The 24,828-nt window shown below is 35.7% G+C and overlaps 1 protein-coding gene across 1 annotated transcript in view; it reads right to left on the bottom strand.

Annotated features, from left to right (window-relative positions):
* Positions 1-1,370: 1,370 nt before the first annotated feature.
* BBS9 (Bardet-Biedl syndrome 9) overlaps positions 1,371-24,828 on the bottom strand; it is a gene marked incomplete at its 3' end in the record, with an annotated part of 127,060 nt that continues 103,602 nt past the window's right edge. The window contains exon 19 of the mRNA XM_009998099.1: positions 1,371-1,553. Within this exon, the coding sequence (XP_009996401.1) occupies positions 1,371-1,553 (183 nt within the window). The remainder of the gene's footprint in view (positions 1,554-24,828) is intronic.

Below are 24,828 nucleotides of genomic sequence, written 5' to 3'. Positions count from 1 at the left end.
ACAGAACATGTGCCAAAGCAGTGCAATTCCTGACAGCAAAATAAAAGTGAGTAATACAAAAAAATGGTTGTTTGGGCTTTTCTGAGACTCACAGGAGCTTTATTTCTATTCTGCTCATGGAAATGTGTATTCAGTAGTGCAGCTTGGTTTTTCAAGTTCAAATGGGGACACAAATAATCTCAAAAAAACCTTCTGCTTTGCCTGCTATGGGTCAATATCATGTAAAATGCCAAACACTTTCCCCTCCCCAGGCAGAAATTGCAGATGATCCTAGCTTCACTTGGAACCCAGCACAAGCTTTCTAAATGGCCACAAACCATTCTAAGCATTCCTGGTATGTAACAAAATCTGGATTCACTGTATATTGCAAAAACCCTGTACAGAGCATAAAAATTAAAATTAATGCATACTTAGATAATACTTATTTTTTAGTTTATAGAAGTCATTTGTGAAAGGTTATGCATGTATACTATACAGTTCAGACACCTAAAAAGAACTGTTGAAATGTATTCATGTCAGAGTTTATTTCTCTTCCAACTGTGGCATGCTATCTTAAAGTATTTTATTCTAGAATCCAACAAGAAGGCTGGACTTGAAACTAACTGAAGATGAACTTATTCCTAATTAAAATGAAGCAGTGTTTAGCTGAGGACCTTAGACAAGGATAGTACACAGCATTATCTTTCTTTCCAGACCATTCACCAAATTTTGCACACAATCTCATATAGTCACATTCATTAAATCAGAGCAAAATTTGCAAGATGTATAAAAATCCAAGATATATAAAAAATGCAAGACTATCTAGAGCACAGTTTGGAGAATACAAATACATTATCTATTTACAGTATTTTCTTCATATAACTTTCATACATCACACAAGCCAATGTGCAAACACTGAAGACCAATTACGGGAAATGTTTAATAGATTAAATATACTGCATTATCGTACATACGTGTCTAGATTTTATAGGTCTGCTGGAATGTGAGCTTGTGATTACAAATGCATGTATATTATATAGTTTTTATATTAGTCTTTTAAAAATTGGGGCTATTCTGCTTTTGCCAACAATCAGACAGCTGTTAAAACCAGCTACACTTGCATTAGACACTCTTACTTGGCTTGATAAGGAAGGATTAAACAGAATTTAGCTGGTAATATTCATAAATTCTAATGAAACATTCTATAATTAGCTCCTACTTCTCCACTATCCTGTGAAATCAATGTAATTTGCATTAAGCACCTCCTTAATAAGGCTATTAGATCACTGTTCCAAGAACAGTCTTCAACAAAGTACATGAGGAAATGTGTAAATTTAAACACTTAAACACTGTCAATGAGCAGTTTTCAAGCAGATCTTACAGATTCTTACCAGCTCTTGTGTATCTTCTGCTAATGGCAAAAACGTTGCTTCCAGAATAGCAACTTGATCAGTGCTAAGCTTCTGCCACAGACTAATCAGCATAATCAGCAGATGGGTGGCACTTTTCAACTTTGTGAATGCCTGGAACATGTTGGCTTGATTTTCTTCTGCTGCATCTGCTAGAGCTATTACCTGCAAAAATTACAAACGTCTATTAACTATAATTTTACCATCCGTGAACACTTAACACTGAAATTACCTTTGGCACACACTTGCTTTCCTTTACAAGATCTGGAGAAATTCTGGTTTCCATAAACACAAACCACAGAGTATTAAAAGAGTTATCGTTTATCTAGATTTTGCTTTTGCATACCCAGGCAATTTCAAGTCCATATGGCAACATGATTATCTAGCACAATCAGCATAGAAAGGATTCTGTTTAGAACATATTTGTAAGGCAATACAATGATCCCCATAACATAACACATGATAACAAACTAACTTTCAGTTTTATACCACACAAGACACTAATCCTCATTTAACTGGCAAGCCTACTGGTTTAATAATAAAACATTAAAACCACCACATATATTTTATCCAATTAAAAATGCAGTATATCATTCCCACATGAACATAACCTCTATCTTTTAATTGATTAAAACTCAGATCTATGTTTTTGCACCAGTTGCTTCAGCTTCTATATCAAAATGTAAACGTTATGGCTCATGTATATGAAGGCAACACCACTTCAACAGACTTTATGAAAAAAAAAAAATAAAAAGGAAAAAAAAGCAGATTCACTTCTTGCAAATTGCTAGGATAGTTTTGGTGAGTACTTCAAGATGGGGAAAACAGAAGAGCTATTATATGATATTCTACTCATTTCAGAAATAAGTTGTAATTGTATATAATATCGTCCACTCATAGCATTACAAAAGCGGGTATTTTGAAAAACACTGTTATAACTTTTACTTTCTTTATATGCAATGTTTAGGCATTTTTCATCCCTGATGAAAAGTGAATATGACAGTGCTTTCAATATACAATTGCTATCATTTCAATTTGACAAGAGATTTTCCACTGTATTTACAATGAATTATTTTAATTAAATGAATGGAACGGAGGTTAGGGGTTTATCCTGGGGGACCACATTTACAGGACCTGCTTTCATGAATGCCACTACATCTTCAAGATCCTGAATAATACTTGGCTTACAGCAGCACTGATTATCTTCATTGTCATTTAAATCAATGGAAAGCACCACCCGCAGCCACTTTCTCCTTCTGTTTATTTATCTGCAAAATGGGGTAATAGGTGCTTAAAGTGTAATTAGTCTTCCAACAATATTTACAAAGTTAAACTTGCCGACCTTGATCCATTAACATTTGGCAACAGTAGGAAAACTAAATACTATACAATGCATCCTCAGCCGGGAAACAAAGCCAACCAGCTGTTAGCATTTGGTGGAGGAAAACTATTTTTAAACTACAACACTGGCATTAAGAGATGTGTGTGTGCTCCGCCCGAGCTCCCATGTGACTGAGGAGATAAAGAAAACAGAATTTTAGGGAACTATAAATATGAAATATTTCAAACAAAATTGTGTTCATAGCTTTTAGATTTTAAAACGTAATGCTTCCAAATAAAATGAAGACCCCACAGGACACTCATGAGTCCAAACACTGCATAAATCAGAGCCAAGTAAGAAAACAAGAAAAAAAAGCTCAGCTAAGCATGCAAAGGAGAAATGAGAAATTAATTCCAAATAGTGAAAACCAACATGCCACACTATGGTTAAAGAAGAGTAACTGAATCACACAGGCATATCATCTGATGCAGCCATGCATGCTTGCAGTTTGCTCAGAACAAAGCCCTGATGTTCTTCATACCTCATGTTCTACACAAAGCGGAGATCCAATTTGCTGTTAAGAGTTATGGGTGACAAAGCTACATGACAAACACAACACTACACAGTATCCTACATTACTTGCATCTGAACACCTTACGCAGTAGTTGTATGCACTACACAGTTTGATCTTTTTGAGGAGATGAGCAACAAGAGTAAAGTTCTCCTCAGCCTAAAAGGGCTTTCAAAGATCTAATCACGTTTCCTGTCCAATAGGCATTTGAGAATGCTGGGAAGTAAAATATACTAGGATGAATTTAAGACACTGATGACATTCATCAGCATGCTTCCTATAATATAACTACTGAATGGGATAGTGCAATGGATTAATTCAGAATTCCTGGAATTCACAACACAGGCAAGTTAGCATATCCTATTAGGGAAAATGCTCAGCTGATCTCAATTTTGCTGAAAAAGCAGGCAAATACAGTTGCACTTCTGTTACATCTATCTGAACTCCACCTACACAAAGGTAAAGTACACCTTCCAGACTGAGTCATTAATTATTCCCTAGGTGGTCTCTCACTGTGCTGTATTTCAACTCACCCTATACTGTATACCTCAGAGGCAGAAATCACACAAAAAGAAATGACTGACATGGCCTTTCCCTTAAGGAGCCTTCATCTCAGAATTTGCTTTCTTTCCATATTATAACTATGATCAAAGGAGATGGCTCAGTTTTTCATAGACTACAGATGTAAAATAAATAGGGCCTTAAGCAACCTGATCTAGCGGGACGTGTCTCTGCTCATAGCAGAGGGGTTGGAACTAGATGATCTGTGAGGTCTCTTTCAACCTAAACCATTCTGTGATTCTATGATAAATATCCCAGTACTCCCAATCAATACCTAATGTACCAAGCCTATGTGCTATCCTGAAAGTTGCTTCATAAAAAAAAATTTAGAAGTACAGCTGTTAAAGTTTGCCTTTGGTACAAAATTCTGTCATTCTAATGCACAATAATACAAGACAAATATTCTACCGGCGACAGACTTAAGTTTCTAAAAGAGAGGTGCAGGTTTGTGAAACACAAAACAATCACATCTTTTCTTGACTGCATACGTATATATATATACACACATATATCTTTGCACTTGCAGTGAAAGCAGAGACACCAACCGGAAACTATGAAGTAAGAAGTCCACCTATATTGCATACAGCCCAACACTGCCCATTTAACATTTTTCTTTCTCCTTTAATAACAAAACTTTGAAACAAAGAAAACTTAAGTCTTTCAAATAAGTTTTTAAAACTTTCTTTCTAAAAGCAATGGAAAACAGGGAAGTGGCTGGCGCAGGAAAAGTTAAAGAGATGCTGGAATAGGTTGAAAGTCCAGTATTGAACACACATTTTGACAACTGATCAAACCTTGCTTTTCATTTATATCCTTTATTTTAAGGCCAAGTTCTTGCCCTGTTACAACACACCCACCTACAGCAAAGTACATGCTGGTTGAGTTATTAATGAAAGATTGTAAAAAGAAACATTATTCTCTCAATTAAGATAATATTTAAGATCTTTACTGTCATAGTCAGATTTGCAAAGGTAGAGCTGAAGCCCAGAAGTATTTTAATAATCTTGAGAACTTCACCCCTCAACATGATTACCAGGATTTGACTGCAAGAATTTCCAAGCCTAGAACATGTCTCATGTTTTCAGCCTCAAGTGTTCAAGCAGAAAGATTTCTCTTCCTGCTTATTTCATTGCTAAGTAGACCCTGTAAGATGTGAAGTATTTGAAAACTGTAAACTAATGGTGATTCAAGTTTTAAAAATAATATTTCTCCATTATTAGTGCTTAAAGATAGTTTTTGGGCGTTGTTTAATATCCAGCAATAACTTCAAAATTACTAATCCCTCTTGAAAAAGGCTTGCAACATACCTACTCTTGTACGTTCAGACAAGTTCCCTGGGGCAATAATGATCATCACTCTTCCAGGCTTATTCCAATAGTACAAAAAAATACAAATACTATTCCAAAAATACAAAATTCTTTCCTATTAGCTGGTTAGTAAGTTGAAGAAAACTTTGAAAAGGGGCAAGAAATGAGCCTTAAGTTCCAAGGAGTTTTCTTTTGAGTTGCTACCAAACACCACTGGGACTGAAGACTCTCACAGGTTTTATGCCATATTCTAAAATGGAGAACAGGAAATGTGACTGATTGTTTTTTCTTTTATAAAACAGCCAAAAAAAACATAACTGTCCACCACTGGTAAAATCTTAGCCAACTAGTCTTATTCTCACCTAGTTCTATCATACTGGGTTCAGCTTCCAGTAAATTTGAAGTATCCTCATTTTTAGCAGAAATCAAATTTGAAGAGAGCTTAAGTTTGGTATTTAAGGAGTAATTCTTCTCTTTACATTTCATCCACAAAACTGAAAAGTCTCCTACACAATTTTTATTTTTTTTTAATATGAAGAACACCACCAGAAATGTTTTGGTTTGGGTTTTTTTTTGAAAAGGACAAAGAAATGATGAACCAGATCAAGGGAGGTGATTCTCCCCCTCTACTCCACTCTCACGAGACCCCCACCTGGAGTATGTGTCCAGTTCTGGAACCCTCAACATAAGCACATGGAGCTCTTGGAGTGAGTCCAGAGAAGGCCTGTGAAGATGTTCAGCCTTGAGAAGGCTTTGGGGAGACCTTATAGCAACCTTCCAGTACCTGAAGGGGCTACAGGAAAGCTGGGGAGAGGCCTTTTACAAGGACATGTAGTGATAGGACAAAGGGCAATGGTTTTAAACTGGAAGAGGTGAGATTTAGGCTAGACATTAGAATAAATTCTTTAGTCAGAGGGCAGTGAGACACTGGAACAGGTTGCCCAAAGAAACTGCAAGATACCCCCTCCCTAGAAGTGTTCAAGTGCAGGTTGAATTGCACTTTGAGCAAGTTGGTCTAGTGGGAGGTGTCCCTGCCCACTCAGGGGGGTTGGAACTCGATCTCTAAGGTCCCTTCCAACCCAAACAATTCTATGATTCTATGATTTTATGTTGAATTATCAAGACTATTATGTAAATTAATCCCCAGTAAATTAATCCATGATCAAAATCTTTATACCTGGTTTCAAAAGATACAATTATATACAATTATTCAAGCAAAAACAGATCACAACACACAGGTCTTTTCCTGTACTTTTTCTTATGGAACAATTTATTGCAAGGTAATTATTTTTAAACAAAAATCTATCTTCTTAAAGCAGGACTTTAATGCATGTTAAAGCAGAAAACATGACAGTACTACTCTATTTCACCCTTTCCCACATTCACTCATTCTAAAGAAATACAGGTCAGTTATTAAATCTATAACAAGATCTAAGAAAATATTTTTGTGGATATAAGAAGTCTGCATCACATACTCTACTTCATGTAGAACATGTTATTTTTTTCCTTAAAAGCAAGCCCCTTGCACTCAAGGCCATGCAGCCACATACAAAAACTAAGACATCAGCAAAGCAAATCTTTAAAACCTTTAAAACAGGTAAGACAACATAACTGACAATACCAATTCATAAAATCCTGAACATCCCTTTTTCTAGGAGTAAACTTTATTTTTACATGCAATTCTCAAAGTAGTTGAAAAAGTAACTAAACAGTGATTAGCAGCGTGATTCCCTGTGCAGACCACCTCACTCAACAAGCATTGTGCTCTCAGCTTTTGACAGGTGACTACAGCTTTATGGAATGCAGGCAAAGATATCCATGTCAGAGAGTGATCTTTATCAAACATTCTGTCACCAGAAAAAATAGCCAGGTCAGTCCTGCAAGGGAGCACTGCTAAGAGCTGCAGCGTTCTCACAGTGCTGCAATGGGTACATGAGAGCACACGTCGGGATTAAGTACCTCAGGCCACAATTATCTGACTTTTGTAAGAATGCCTAAGCTACTGTTAACGATGACCACAGTTTTTAAAACTGTGCCAGATGCCCACCATGATGATGACAAAGTGTCAATTCCGTAGACACCAAATACTCAACTTTCAAGTGAAACTCAACATTAGCTCAATCTGAGAAGACAGTGCAGTTTAAAAGACATCACACCATGATCCATGTTTTATTTGGATGCATCCAGCTACCTCCTCAAGTTCTATTGCCTCATCTCATGAATGCAAAATTATTGATCACCCCAAGTAACTACTACAACAATCTGTGCCTCTGGAAACTAGAGCAGCCAGATTAAACACTCAAGTTTACAAGAGAACTTGAACAGTTTTGTTTTCTTCTATGTTATTTCCACAACAGAACTATCATTACCAGCTCTACTGCACCTTTATAAATTGGAATTTGTCACAAAGTATCATTTCCATGCACAATATAAGTTACAGGTTAAGATGGCAGTCAAAGCAAACAATCTATAGGAGCAAAATGAATGTACTGTTTAAATTCAGAATCCTCTTCTGAGACTTCACATATATCTAAACTGCATTTTACCTCCACAAACCCAAGCAATAGGAGATTATTATCATAGAGACTCATGCCACATAATTTATTTTGTTTTAATAACTAGTGACAATGACGTCTGGTGTTCCTCAGAGTTCCGTGCTAGTACCAGCACTGTTAAATATCTTCATCAAGACACAGTGAGATCAAGGGTACCCCCAACAAATTTGAGGATGACACCAAGTTGGATGGTGCAATTGACAAGCCAAACGGATGGGATGTCATCCAGAGGGGTCTGGACAAGCTTGAGAAGTGGACATATGAACGCCATGAAGTTTAACAAGGCAAGGCAAGTCCTGCACCAGGATCAGGGCAATAATCCCCAGTATCAATACAGGCTGAGGAATGAAAGGATTGACAGCAGAGCTGCAGAAAAGAATCTGGGGATACTGGTATATGAAAAACTGGACATGAGCCAATAATGTGTGCTTGCAGCCCAGAAAGCCAACAGAATCCATGGGCTGCATCAAAAGAAGAGTGATCAGTGGTCAAGGGAGGTGATTCTGCCTGTCCAGTTCTGATATCCTCCGCACAAGACAGACATGGAGCTGTTGGAGTAGGTCCAGAGGAGGGCCACAAAACTAATGAAAGGGATGGAGCATCTGTCCTATGAAGACAGGCTGAGAAAGCTGGGGTTGTTCATCTCGGAGAAGGCTCTAAGACAACCTTATTGCAGCCTTTCAATACTTAAAGGGGGCCTACAAGAATCATAGAACTATTCAGGTTGGAAAAGACCCTTGGGATCACAGAGTTCGACCATCCAGAAGGACGGGGACAAATTTTTTCATGCGGGCCTGTAGCAATAGGACAAGGGGTAATGGCTTCATGGGAGATTTAGACTAGACATTAGGAAGAAATTTTTTACAATGAAGGTGGTGAGACACTGGAACAGGCTTCCAAGAGAAGCAGTAGATACCCTGTCCCCAGAAACACTTGGGAGTCTAAGCAACATGATTTAGTTGAACTAGATGACCTTTAAAGACCCCTTCCAACCCAAACTGTTATATATTCTCTATTACTAAGAAAATCTTCAGGGATAAAGTAACTATCTTTTCAGATATGTAGAGACATAGGGGTATGAATACGGTCAGTTCAAAAGGAAAGAGAAATCTCTACCCTTCTCGTTTTACCGCTTCAGGATGCTCAATAGGGTATTATTTTGTCTTCACAAGTCTTTCTTCCCCCAGCTTTTATCTGTACTATTTAGTGGGTTCAGAACCCCAGGCACCTGAGTGCATTATCCAAAAGTACTTAATTGTTAATACATTCAAACCTAAATTAAAACTCTGATAGATCAATGTCTTCTTGCTCCACAGGAAACTTCTATTTTGTGTAGACTCTTTAAACAAGGAATGCCAGTAAAATCCAAGCATGAAGACCACGTGGTTAGCTCTACTGTAAATGGGTATGGTCTATTTAAAAGAAGCACAGTCATATTCCTGTAAGCCTAAACATGCACCTCTTCATATGCATAAATCAATTTTGACAATTTTTCTGTTTTGGCAATACTAATGTAGTGGTAAAAACTGCTTGTCTGCATCACTGTTGCCAGTTTATTCTTGTTATTTGGTAGAACTATTAAATACCAAGACGGGGGAAAAAAATCTTGAAGAAAGGCTACAAACATCTTCCAAAATGCATGTTACATCCCAATAAATTTAGAAGCAAGTTCTACATTATAAAACCCATATTTAAAACTGCAGTTTTAAAATTAGTATCTTATGAGGGAAATAACATCTGCTACAAATTACATAAAACTCGATAAGCCACTGAGTTGCAATAAATCCTTTACTTACCCCTTCAAAACAAAAGTTTCACTTAAGTATAGGGATGTGCTAAATAATATACAGATATGTCACAGAATCTCTGACAGCCAATGAATGTTGAAGACACAGCTTCACTGAAAAGCTGTGGTTGAACTGGCAGCGATATATAAAAAATACAGCCAAAATTAAGCTAAATGGTGACAGGGAGATAAAGAGCTTGGTTTATATCAGCAAATATATAGTATTATGTAATGATGACCAATAATTTTTTTCAACAAAGGAACAAATTTTATACAGTGAAGCTGCATGTTTTGTATATTAAAGTAAGTTGTGAAGCTACTTAAACAGTTAAAAAAACCAGGGACCTCATCCTGCAAATTTCTAATTGTATTTTAGTCCAATGGGATCTATGGATAGCCAGGAAATCAAGGGAGACCCATTAGATCTACTTCTGTAAACATTTATGCACAGCGACGCTCAATGGGTGAAATCAGGGATTTGCTAACACCAGTAGGAATATTGCACTGATTCAGTAAAGGCAGGATTTCATCATATAAAAGACCAGTCCCCTCAGTGTGATCAGTCATATACACCTAATGGCAAAAAAGCATTTGCAGCACGTTAGATAACAGGTGATGAGTGTAGTTTTAGAAACACAGAATAAAGTCCACAGCCTATTGCTTCCTAGAAAGTACTCGGTAAAACACAGGCTCATCTCATACTTGTATTTTATTATAATAATGAAAAACAAATTCAACTAACAGATAATATTGCTATTTTTCCATCTGTACAAATGAACACAAAGCTATGGCAGCAAATCCTATTCCAACATCTTTAATAATAAAAGAATCAATATCAAGCAAATCAGCCAGCCAGTCAAGACAGTGAAGTTGTAAGCTAAATTCCAAGCCATTGAACCTGCTCACTCAATTCGACCTGAAATTTTGGGACTTCTGCCTCCCAGAAGCCCTCATTCAGGTTGAGCTAGCATATAATTTCAAGTGATTAGAAAACATTGTGGCTGTTAACAAAATGTCTGGCAGTAAGATTCAGAATTAAAAGAATACACTCTGGAAACAAATTCTAAACATAGCAATCAAAGAAAATGGATGGCAGACTAATTAGAAGCTCAGACTTAACTATAAAACTACTTTCAGCCCACCTCTCATTAAAACTTCTTTTCTATTTTGACACACTTTGTGGATTTTCTCTATTATTAGTAAAATCTTGAGAACATGTGCCAGTATATTTGGAAATAAAACAGGCGTCCCCAGTCAAAGTGGAAAGGTCACAAAAAATATGAACTGCTTGCTTGAATACCTTGTCCTTAGATTACAAGTTTTGCATAATTTCTTCTATTTTTTGTTGAGAAAGAGACATAGCCATTTCAAAACAAAGGAACATCATGATGAAATGCAGGTTTTGTAAAACTCAAAAACACAGTCTATATAAAACCTGAAGATAATTCAGCAAAGAGATTGGAGTTCACTAGGCTTTACTGGATTTACTAGCAAAAAAAAAAGTTTCCAGAGAGTCTTTTAGTGAAAGTAAAAATGTGAAGTGGCACAACAGTGAATTTCAGCCAAAGCAGACTCGTGTTGCTTCACAGATGACACAGATCACAATAATGCCTGCTCCACAATACCCAGCAAATAACTTTAATGAACCTGAGCTGCATTCTACTTCATATGGTATTCAAATGCTATGCTAACAGGGATTGCCATACACGTGCAATTATTTTCAGTGATACAGATTTCAATTTATGGGGGCAAGGCAAGTACTGAGAGACCAAAAATATCCTAGTGCCACATAACACAGAACATGAACTTCCACTAATAATGAAGGAGCAAAGAGCTTATCATAACCCTTCCTGGGAGCCTCCATCTATAGAAAAAGAAAACAAAAAAGGAACCACCTGAAGTAACATTACAGTGTATTTAATAGGCAACTCTTCCAGTAGTGATGAAAAGAACAGACTTTTTTAGGTCATCGAGTTCTCTGTGCTGCAGAAAATGGCCAGTGATACCTATTCTTCTGCACACCTGGAACTGCACATTCTAGCTTTTCTCTCTCAACCTGGTAAATTACAAAAATTTCCACCTGAAACACCCTGCTAATTCACAAGCACAAAGCCCACAGGAACAGAATGAGGCGCAGTTTTCTTTACAGGCACACCTGCCCTAACAACAGAATTATCTCAGGCAAGAGCATTCTGACAGCCAAACCTAGAAATTAGAACTTAAGCAGAAGCACACAAAAAACCAAAAACAGCAAATGTTCATCCCCCAAACTGGTTCATCTTATAAGCCAAATAAGATGAGCTGCAAAACTCATAGTTATTTTAATGTACAGAAATTATTCTATGACAGAGTTTTTTCTGATGAAGTATGTCTCGGCATAGGCTATGAATTGGTGTCCAGTGAATGCCAACATTATATATGCATATATGTTTACAGGATTGGGGCTTACTATTAATCATAACACTGTATGTTTGTCTCCTGTTGCACTTCTAAATATAACAAGTAGCTATATGGCTTTCTAACATTCATTTCAAAATGTGTTATTAAATGATGCAATTATAATCTCTTGGCCTTTGAGAAATGTAATGAAAAACAGTTCAAAATTGGCAGTATAGGCAACAGTCCTTCACTCATGTCTTTGGAAATAGGACTTTTTCCCTACTTTCAGTAGGGCAATTGCTAACTGTACTCATGTTCCACATTGTTGTTCTTTTCCTTAAAATAAATGAAAATATAAAAGAGCTAAAAAATAGATTAAAGAAACTTCCAATATGTTTAGCAACAATTCTCTACTGAAAGAATAGCTGTGTGGCAAACTTGCCAATTTTTGAGATAAACATTTTTTACCTAGCTTCACTACCTGCATACCCTGGTATGCTGACAGAGGAGCAAAACAGCTCAGGCCACCTGGAGTAAAAGGGGGAATAATCTCTCACCTTCAGAAAAGTGTTGGAGGCACAGGCAACAAGTTCAACTCAACTGTAGTTCCTAGAAGAAGGATATTTTTTCCATGAAGGAAAAAGGCAGTTATCAGCCTACCTTCACAAGCACAATTAATGCATTCATACAGCAGCCTTCCATGTACACAGCTCATTTCTGGACTTTTTTCTAACACAGCTGAGTCTATGGAGGAGATAGGAAAAAAAAATCATGCATGTTTTGTCAAGTCCTGCTGACCTAGACTAAGATTCCCACAGGGGCTGCTAGAAGTAGGAGAGCAAAGAGATAGCAAGTGTCAGCTAAGCTTCAGTGTCTGAAATGTGATAACTAACCCTGTAACTTTCTGTTTTAAATCTAGAAAAATTTCCTCCCTGTCTGAGCATGGATAGTTCTACTGCATAATATTTGGATTAACAAAAAGTATCCTTAATTATGGAGAGCAGGAAAGAGCTCGTTTTTCAACACTAATATATAACCACACACAAATACACCCCACTAAATTAGTAACAAATGCTCTTACTGATTTTGGCTGAGATAGGTCTTCTGATAAGATTTTTCCTTTCAAGAAAAAAAATCTCAATTTAAACACTTGTCTTGTTCCCCTGATGTAATACAGCTGAAGTTCATGCCCTGGTTCAGTCAAATCTAATAGTTTTAACTTAGTTTCAACCATTACTGGTCATAATAAGATGTATTCAAAAGGGTATTTATGTTTGCTTTATTCTATTGCATCAAAGTTAGGAAAACACATCTGGGTAGCGTACATTCTAGCCACACTGCAGACCAAAAATTCAGATAAACGTTTTGTCTAGAGGGATGACTAAATAAGTTGGCCAAATATCAGAACAAATTCACTTTGATGTTTGAAGTTGGTGGAGCTCAGAAACATGACCTAAATTATACAGCTACATCCTCTGAAAGAGTAGCAATCATCTTTTTCTTTAGCATCTGCTGGGGAAAAAAAAAAAAGCATTTGTTGTGAATTAAGGCAGAATTTAACATTAATAAAATGGTAGTAACCTAAGGAAAAACATTAATCTATTTTTACTCCTATTCACGAAAATTCACATTCATACCTTTTTCAGTACCATCTCCAGTGCTTGTCAAAACTGTTACCAAAAATGCCTTGGACTCTGCTTAGGAGCCTACAGAGAAGGATGGTATTTGAGATTCACACTGTAAGTGCACACAACTGAACTCAGACTGCACGGACAGGTTCCACATGAGCAATTCCCTCAGATTAATTTTTGACAAGTGGCTCAGCATCAATGAAGATAGATAAATAATATATATATATATATAATATATAATAATAGATAGATAAATAGATAAAAACCACCCATCAGGTGTAGAACTAACTTACTGAGCTCCATCAGTCATGTAAAGAAAGCAGACAACTGGCATGTTGCTAAATGATAGGACTGGAAAGAATTACTGAGCACCATTCCTGCAGGAAAAAGTACTAAAGAACCCACTGTGCAATGAGAGTATGAACCAAACATTATGTTCTTTTCTAAATGGAAAATACCTAGGAGACAAGAGAAAAGAAAAATAATTTCCCAAAGGAAATAACACCATTGCAAAGCTTACTATTAAAGAAACTGAAGGAAGAAATGCCTGCTACCCTCATGGAGCAAAGAAACTATGAGAAACCAGGAAGATATGAAGCCTTGCTTTATTTTGGAGCAAATACAAGAACACAGATGTTTAAAACAGTGAGATCCACAAAGACAAATTCTAAAACAAGGTGGTTAGTTTCCCTTAATTTCCTCCATAAACTGTGGAGGGATCGTTGCTTTTTTATTTAGCCATGGAAGGTGTCCAATTTTTGGTGACTTAAACTCCAGAAGACCCTTCTTTTTCTCTGTGGCTGTAGAGGAATTCTAACTTCTGTAAACAATAACTACCTTTATGAATCTCACTCACCCATATCATAACAAAGCAAACCTCACTTATTCAAGAGGTAGGCACAGATGATCTCTAGCAGTAAATACGGCAAAAATAAGAAACAGTATCAAAAGACCATTTCATCTTATCAAAGTAATTATCAATATATGCCTTTCCCTTACATTTATTGAAACAAACAACTGAGTAATAGCTTTTAAGCAAGATTTTGCCACATGCTTAAGTACTCCAATATAGACACATTCTTGTGCCCCACCATACTGTATACCAAGACCCTCCTAAAATTTCTCCCTCCTCAACAGTTTATCTTTCTTCCTTACAAAAGGCGATAAAAGTTGGAGGACACAACAAAGTTGAATTTTTACAATTTCAGCAGTCCTTAATACACCCTTTGTAGACACAAGCTATTAATCATGACGAATGAGAATGCTAAAGTATTTTTTTTGCAACACATAGGCTTATAACATTTTTTACCAGTGTTCACAATACTTCAAGATAAAGGCAAAACATAGAAAACAGCCTATTTCATGTGATGAGAATTATTTTTCAGATCTCCATTAACACTGAAGTGCTGAATTGTAGTAACACTGCACTAAGCATTGAAGGATCTTGGTTTAATTTTTTATATTTACAAAGTAACAAAGCATAGTAACCAATTTTGTAATGTATATATTGGTAATTTCCTTTACAAACACATTTTGTTAATGCTAAGAGAGTCGCTTCCAGCCTTTCACTATCATTTGAAGCTAATTCCACTACTTCCTAAAGGGAGGTTTTCCAGTGAAAGGCACAGGTTGTTTCTCACATTGCAGACAAGTACACACACACACTGAGGTTTTCTCAACCAGCAGTTTGATTCTCTCTGTACATACTCAGTTGACAAAACTTTTACTACCACTTCACAGAAACTGTACATTCCAGTCTACATGTCGCTTGATTAGCATACCTCATCTCAGTAGAATGACTGGACTCCCAACATGAGCCACACAGTAGGTGAAGCAGTTTCAACAATGCATTAATAACCTGAACCCCTACATTATGTGTTTCTTAAAATCTCACTCTTCAAAAGAATGCATCCAGAAAGCAGCTAGCACTGCTTTATTCTGTAGTTAAAAAAAACCCCAAGACTATCAGATCATTTGCCACTACTCTAAGCCTGTAACAGCAACTTAAGGCAAGAGAATAGACTAATGACATCCTCACATCATTTACCAGCCCTCCTGTTCAGGACTTCAGAGACACATTTCAAATAATTCCTTAGGATCAAATGCAAATCTATTAATTATATAGTCAGGTTCCACTTTCCGTAACTCCTGACTGGGACGTTCCATCACCTGCAAATGACTACAGAAGTTGATCCTTCTTCCCTTTATCCACTCCTCTACAATATATCTTTGCAGGACTATGTGTCTTGAGGAGTGTACACATCAAGGCATGAATTCCCAGTATCAGGTCTTCACCTGACAGCAAAAGCATAACATTCAGAGTAAACTGAAAAAGGAGAATAGGAGCAAGTGAAGGTTTCAAAGCATATTACATACTGGTATTCACCACTAGTAGCACGTAAAAGACACAAAATTCCTAACACTTACCCTTGGTGTGAATAGTAACATGCCCTAAATATGCAAAAGTAGCCCAGAAAGTGGTCCAACAAGTTAACCACAGACATTTTAGTTCCCTTAAGAATAAAATCTGAATACATTTGGGTTTAGATTCACAACCCATGCAGCTCAAAAGTTAAATAATTCTGGGTATGAGTAAACTAATGCTTTACATAGAAATCATTAAGAGTATCTCTTTTCCCATTGAAACAAGCTATTTCAATCTAAAGTGTATGCGACATTTCCATTTAGAACATAAAATGCAGTTTAAAAACTAACAAACCCAAAGCAAACAAGTATCCTTTATTTGTGGCTTACATGGTTAAAGCAACACATTAAAGAAAGGATTGATGTGAGCATTCTTTTAGGGACACTTGGGGGCCCATCCAGAGAAAACAAAATTTCACTCCTTCTACTGACATATGAACAAGGACAACATCTAAACATAGTAACATACTGAAGTTACTCTAAGTTGTTTTCCACTTCCAATGCCAGAGGTAAGACATATTCCTAGAACTAAAAAAAGCTAAACTGTATTTTGAGATAGAGGCAAGTGATTTTAGGATACTGTAAAAATGGTTATTCTCTGTTTACCCTGAAAAAGGATTACATGTTCATTAGTAAGTTGTTGCTTCAGCAAGTCTCACTGATGAGGTTAACAGGATAAAATCAACCACAAGTTGGGGAAAAAAAATCATGTTATCTTGCAGTCATCGTTGCTAGCATGTCCTGAGCACTGTAAAATTAATCAATCTTAATTTCTTATATATAGTATATGTGGGTCAAACATCATAGTCTATTATTTCAAATATTTTTCAAAAATCTAAAACCACGGATTTTTGCTCCACAGTTGTTCCATAGTAAGTCTGTCAAAAAATAAATACTAACAAACTATAAAAAATAAAATTCCCTCTACATTAATAAAGCAAGAAATTTTCCTTAAGTCAATGAAAGCTGTGTTACTGACTTCAGCATAACTAAGATTTTACATAAGGAAAAATCAAATGCAAAATATAAACAAACTAGTAAAACAAACCTAATCCTTACTATTATCTATACAACATATAAATATACTAAATAAATTTAATTCTTAATTTTTAATTCTGTTCTTAAATAGCAGATTTCCATGTATGGACAAAATATTCAGCTGCTGTCACTTATAATAATATTCACAGAAACAGAAATATTGAAGCTGCCCTGAACTTGAGCACAGAGTTATCCTGATGTAATAGTTCACTTGATAAAAAGTAGCTCCATATTAAATGAAAAATTCTTTCTCCCAAAGTTAATATTTAGCATTTTCAACATTGGAAGATCACTGCCATTATCAGGAGTTATTATCAGAGTACTGATGGACAAAATCCCTTTCAAGGGGGTACTCCTGTCAGCAATTATCCCTGCTAATTGGAAACTGCCCTTTTTCATTTAGTCTCTTCTAGCAAGTGCTCCTCTTATCTGTTTTTCTCCATGTGGTATCAGCCAGTGTCTCTCTCAATTCACCTGCTGCTTCATTTAACATTCTTACCAGTCCATAATCACTTGTTTTCTTTTCAAATACCTTCCAATTTTCAACAGGTTTTGACTATGTATTTCTCAATATATTTCTTTAAGGTCAATCTATGAAAACATTGCAAAGATTTATTCTTCTTGGTCACTTGATATAACTTCTAATGGTAGATGAGTTAGGAGCATAACTTCTGTTTGACAGGATATCAAGATACTCTTTTCTTTCAGCTTTGATGAAGGCAACATATGAACAGACAGATTTAGCTCCCTCTCCTTTATCTTCAGCTACCCCAATCTGCCCTGTCCGTTTGTGGCAATTTTGCAAAATAATATCCATAATAGTAGAAATGGGAGGCAAACTATGCCAAATCAACAGTAGTAGTTATAAAACAGAATCCCGAACATACAGCTTTTTCTTAACCACTACAAAATAGAATTCAATAACATAATCAATAAGGAGTTTTGTGGGAACCAAAGATAAATTATTTTTTCAATAATTTAAACATAATTAAAGGAATATAATTTAAAAACTCATCTTTCAATAAAATTCAGTAAATTTGTATCAACTATTATTGATTATATTATAGTCCTACATAACTTTCTGGCAATTCCATTCCAGCCATTCCATTATTTTACCCAAGATTAATGTCAGGCCAACATCCTTACTCTTACCTCAGTCTTCCTTTCAATCACTTCAACATCAGCTTTACCCAGTTCTCTGGAACTGCTCTCCTTTGTCAATAATGAATTTTACTTGTACAATGAATTGTTTGTCCAAACCTTTAAAATCCTTACATATGAGCCAAACTGGGGATTTTTAAAAGTTTACAGTAATGTTTCATATTCTCCTTAGTGACTAGTGGAAATTATTACATCATTTGATCAGAATACAACTTCTCTTTAGATCAATGAAGTAGATTTAGTTAACATTTCCACTTCTTGAAGTTTACACCACAGCTGGAAAAAAATATCCATGCAGCAACACTTCTAATGGAAAAAAAAAAGTGTCTCAGGTAATAGGAACTTTTAAGATTCTTGAAGACATAACTGCAAATTAATATTCTAACATCTTTGTTTGCAGAATGCCCCCCTCATACTGACCCTTATACACACATTTCAAAATCCATCAGAAGAAAGCTGGAGGAAAAATATGCTATTAACTAATTAGCTTAAATAGGCAAGGGATCAAGCAGGTTTCTTCCCTATTGTCCTGTGGTCTTTTATCCCTATCTTCTGTTCTCAATCTGACTGATACTGCTTCAAGACACATGAATACCTCCGCAGGAAAGAAAACCCACACCTGCACTAAACTTATTCTTAGAGCTTTTCCTTCAATCTGTGTCATGAATGTAACTATGACAACTGAAATAGGTGTGAATTTTATAATTTCTATTTTCTTTCATTCTTCTCTACTTCAAGAACATATGATGCCACATGTTCAAGAAGCCAAATATCAGCCCATTCGCTTTCAGTTAACCCAATAAAGTAATTTACAACTCATTTTTAAAGAGTTCAGTTTACATATTTCAAAAATATAAATGTTATTAGCAGTGTGCTTTTAGATTTCATATGATGAGAAAATTGTCTAAGTATGTATACCAATATTTTAGTGTGTAAACACATTGTGAAACATGTTTGAAAGCACCAGTGGCATTTATGACAATAATGCTGATATGCTTGTCAATCTGCTGCAAGATGATTATACTAACAACTAAGGTCTTGAGTGGCTGTAATTAAACTTCCCACCATATTTTCCAGTTTTCAAATTTCTGATTATATTACAAAAGCTTCATGTTAACTGGAAGAAGACAGTTATGTTCCACAGTAACAGCATCATTCAGTAAGTGTTTGCTTCTCAGTAAGGGTCAGATTTTGCATATAGTCTATGCCCCCCTAAATTGGCTACAACACCAGTTCTACTCAGGATTTGTCATGGGAGTTAAGATTTGAAGAATTCAACCACTAAGAACTCCTGGGTTCTATTCTCCATAGCTAGGGAGAATATAACATTTATAGAACATGATATTCTGAGGGAGAGTGAGTTTGCACATTCTCTCTATATATGGATAATACATATATTCCATACACAATACAGAAAAATACTTTTTTAGGTACACATCTTCACTGCTGAAAACTATTCTCTCAAGAAAGCAATTAGCATTCGAGTTATTTTCAGGCAAAACATGAGACTTCTCTGGATGGTCCTATTCCCAGTTATTTTCAGCAGTCAAACAAGAAAAGGGCTTCTCCCTATATCCCATTACAACTACATTTATTGATGTTCTAGATGTGACAATAAGCACCAATATACCTGTCAAAACAAATACATTCCACATATTACCTGAATAAGATCCCTGTAATTAAAAGGCTAATGCATTAACCCATGGTGCCATGTATTATGCGGGCAGCCAAAAAAAGATGTTTTCACAATGTCTTCACTACATTCTTTCCAACCTTATTATGATTATTTGGCAGCCCATTACACTATTTTAAGATAGAAATGGCCAATTTTAAAAATTGATGGGTTTGTTTAATCTTTTTCCATAATATTTTTAGTTCAAGAACAGAAAAAACAGTATCAGTGAACTCCCACTACTTTTTCCTTATTATTGCTAGGAACATTGTAGCCTGAATTTTTCTCTTTCTAACCTAATTTGTAACTGCTTTAGAATGCAATAGTTGAAGAGTCTTTAATTGGAATCTTTAATCTGGCAATTTTTTTACTCTGGTTTGTTATATTTTGTCAGTCTTAGATAAAGGTCTTCTGTTTATAAAAGGTATAATTTGTCTTTGCTGAAGCTCACTTAAATTGTCATGAACTGCAGCACCAAGACTTAGGGGCAATTTTACTACTTTATTTCCATAAGTGGAAATAAATCAGCTCCTTATCAAAAATTTTGCATACAAGCTTAATTAAAACATGACGGCAAACAAAGAATGAGCTGATTTAAAAATGCAAATATAAAATATATCCAAAGTATACATACAACACAATAGGCTAAATACTAAAGTACAGCTTTTCATCAGATTATGTCCATGTGCAGCAAAGAATTGTTTCACAAATAGGCCACAATCTGTACAACTCCTTAGAAAAAGTTGTGATGGTAAAGGATAATTTTACAGGCAATGGTCCTCCAGGCCCATGAGGTTAATACGAATGGCAAATATAACCCATAAGATTATTTTCTTGTTTTTAATTGGGTTTATGTGTTTTCTTCAAGTCAGTGAAAATTCTGTCACATTAAAATGACAAATTTTTACAGCCACCTGGTTCTGATGAACAGGAATATATCCATGTGAGAAATGTCAGTGAACCTCAAATGGTACATTGTGAACTTTGACCTCTGAAGTCAAATGTTCATGCAAATAAAGCCTTGAAATAGTTCAAGAAAGCAGTTTCTACTGGTGCATATTAAAATGCAAATTGCAGGAGATTAGTCTAATAACTAACAATTGGTGGCCTAAAAGTAATTTGCTCCTAATCCCCACTCAATTTAAAATAATATTTTAATAAGCAGAAACCCTATCAGCTGCTTTCCTCATTGACATTTTTTCCTCTTATCGTTTATATTCTTTTTCTTGTTCACCTGATGATATTATCCCTTCAAGAGAAATTAAGCAAGGGTGGCTCCTCTATGACCAAAAAAGCAGGATATTTTTATCTGAATTCTGTTCTCTATGCATTTAGCTGCCTTCATGCTTTCAGAACAAGCCTTACTACCTTCTTTTTATTCTTTATCTTAGCTAAAGCATTAAGCATTTGATTTAGTAAAAATATGACAAGCTCTTTGCATCTTGGGTGGAGAGGAACTAATGTCACCAGACATTCTCCTCTTTGTCCTAATTAGTACTATTGAGAACTTTTTAATGAGCATTTTAACAAGTATACACTTCATTCCGCACCTTTATCTTGTCAACAAGCTCTGCTTCCCATGGAAACAAACAATAAAAGACTAACCTGACATCTTTAACAAAGGCTCTGTCCTTCAAAGACACTGGGGTGAAGGAGCAATTTAATTAAGATAGGAAAAGAAGCTGCCAATCAAATTTTAAAACACCATTCATTAGATGGGTTAATAGATAAAAAGAGTGCCACAATTTCTGGAATCCAATCTCTTTCACTGCTGCGAGCAATACCTCACTGAACATGAATTGCTAAAAGGATTGACATAATATATTTTGGGGGAGGGAAGGGTTAGAAATGTTCACATATTCCAGTGATTCACTCTGCCATAATGGTTGCAAAGTAACACTGATGTGTTCCCCTTGGGCAAACACCTGTTTACGAATTGGGACGTATCATTAAAAGTGACTTCACCTTCTTTTATGCTCCATGCCAAATTCAGTGCAACTCATTTGGGTTATGCCACAGCAGCATTCCATTCCCATGTTCTGGACAATTAATTGCAACCTTCATTTTGACTACTTATCTAAGGTGTTTAAAACAGGGAATGAAAAAGAAACAAGCTTTCAGGTCTTCCACCTAAAGAAATGGTGCCATTGGATGAGTTAATACAAACAGACTCTTGAAACCTACAAATGAATGAAGCAAATTCTTATCTCACAAAGTGTACTGCACTTCTTATTTTATTTCTTCATGATGTCACAAATTTATAGAGGAACCTTTCTTAGATACTAAAAAACAAACATGTCAGCACACAGAGGAGAAAAAATTCTACTCTAAAAATTATGCAAAGAACTAAAAAAAGTTTTTTGCCATCAATAGCATTTTTGCCAAATTAAGGTATGCAAGTTTTTGGCAGAGATTTGTATTTTGCAGGCTTTGCTGAAAATTAACCAACTCTAAGAAATCATTAAATTGAAATATAACATTGCACTTATTCCTTTGAATAACATCATTAAAAGTTACACGTGCAAAATTGGAAACCTGAATCACTAATAAGTAGGCTACTTAATACCATAGCTTGAGGTTCAAATGCACCAAATATCTTTCAATAATTTCAGACAATAAGAATACTCTAAACAGCTGAAAGCTCATTGTTATTTTAGGTACTTAAATAAGGTGTAGGAACCTACAGTACAGTATGTAAAATTGAAGGTGTAAAGACTAGTGCTTTTAATATAAAAAAATTATTCACCCATCTGACATTTATTACCAAACATTCTCATTTCTATTATTGCCATCAGTCATCTCTTCTTTTCAGTGTGCTGTATGTAACTGTACATAAGAGGTTAGAAATAACACTAAAATTGATGGAACATCATAAATACACACTGGTTTAGTTGCAGTGAACCACATTCTGCTTACTAGGCAGGCATTTGCTTTCTGTTAACACACAGCAAATGCACACCACCTAATCCAAAATGGGGTTAACTTCCTACATCACTTGCTCCAATATCAGAGACTTCAAAGCAGAGAAGCCAGCTTGTAAACTTCCCTACCAGTCTGCCCAACCTGCCTCTACCACCACAGTGAGCACAGCACCCTCTGCCTAGTACCCGCCAAACTGCCTCAAGCAGAGCCTGGGAGCTCCTCCACAGCACATGAAGCCTGCACATAGTCACAGCTGCCAGGATCTCAACATCCTCTACAGGTCATTTGGGACTTGCATGTCATCCCTACAAGTCCTCCTTTTTGAGGGAGTGCTGGAGCCCCTCTTTAAAAGCAATTTGGACACAGGGTCTACAACATGACCCCACACCCCATCCCAAGCACAGCTGCCTTGGAGCAATTTGGAGTGAAACAAAACTCACTTTGAAGTCCATGACAACCAAACAGAAAGCACAGGCTTCCCAAAATGCCTCCAGTAGGCTAGACTGGTCCTTCTTTTGGTGCTAGATTTTAAGAGACAAGATCTAAATACACTAGCTAATGTTTTTTTCAAGTTTTATGCAAGGCCAAAATCAGACAGATGTAAGGATTACACACATTATTGACCATCAAGAAATTATATTGAGCTAATAAGTTTATACCAAACATTTACATTTAGGTTTTTTATTTATTAATAGAAACATATTTTTAACATTTTTTTAAACTTGAGACATTATTGCAAGGCTATTTCTTAAAGGCACTTGATAAATCATAAAAAGAATTCAGATGAATTCATGTTGCAGTGTGTTCCCATCAAGAAATTATATTGAGCTAATAAGTTTCTACCAAACATTTACATTTAGATTTTTTATTTATTAATAGAAATATATTTTTAACATTTTTTAAACTTGAGACATTATTGCAAGGTTATTTCTTAAAGGCACTTGCTAAATCATAAAAAGAATTAAGATGAATTCATGTTGCAGTGTGTTGTCAACAGCATGTACATGACAGTTCCCTATGTGTTTCAAAAATATTCCATAGTAATAGTCTAATTAGGGAAATACTAACCTTATATATTAAGCCTCTAATTAAAAATTATTGCTTGAGATGTAAGACTAGAAAAAAACAAACTTCTATTAACAAACTTTCATGAAATTATGAGTAGCTTCAAAAGAATCCCATTCTCCATTGTCCCCTTCTCCACTATGGACAACCTAGAAAATTTATGTCTTGTATTTCCAAAGAAAGTAAAGGTGACTGTAACTGGTTGGTCCTACTGGCTCCACAGTCTTTTTTAAAAAGATGGAGAGACACATTTATGAAAAGCATTATCAAAGTATTAGAATAAACAGATCTTCTACTTGCTCATTATTTCAGGTGGTCATTTTACTTCATGAGCATGGCCAATTACCAGTTTTACCTGGAAAAGTGGCCTAAGTAATGCATTAGAGTCACTCAGGCAGCTGTAATTATCTCATCACTCTAGAAGGTGACAAGTTCAATTGCTGCTGCTGCAGCTTACTGAAGTCTTGTGACATAAGATGGGTACATTTCAAAAGATATCTATCTGAATCAAATTAACATTAAGTAATTTGAAGGCTGATCCACTTCAGTCTGAGCTTTTAAAACTGAGTTAAAATATTTTGAGGCCAGGGGAATTTTGGGGGACAGTATTATTACACCTGTGTAAGAAAACGTAAGGAAAGCTTTGTTCATTCTGGATACAGATGGCAGGTCTACCTCAAGCAACTGAATTCTTAGTTATGGCTCTTCAGCAGAAAGTTAACACTCTCAACTGAGACACTGTACTTGATCACAGAAGAACATCTAAAACATCTCAATGCCAAGTATAATTTAGTTCAAACTTGTGTATATTAAACACTTTCATTATAGCAGACTAGAACTGATTATATATGAAACCAGAAGTAATGCATGTAACAGGCAGTCTGAGAACAGCAACTTTTAATGCCAGTATAGGTACCACTGCAGCATTCCTCCAAACACTGTGAATTAGTTCTTCATAGACTACCTCTGCATCATAAAAAGTTAAATAATGAAGACCTTCTCATTTCAGAAAAATTGTTATTTGGAATTTGAATTGGAGACTAAAGG

Source organism: Chaetura pelagica, unplaced genomic scaffold (genome assembly GCF_000747805.2).
Source record: "Chaetura pelagica isolate M959 unplaced genomic scaffold, ChaPel_1.0 scaffold485, whole genome shotgun sequence".
Lineage (NCBI taxonomy): Eukaryota > Metazoa > Chordata > Aves > Apodiformes > Apodidae > Chaetura > Chaetura pelagica.
The sequence above is the reverse complement of the archived record's forward strand: the minus strand, read 5'-3'. Positions and strand labels throughout refer to the sequence as shown.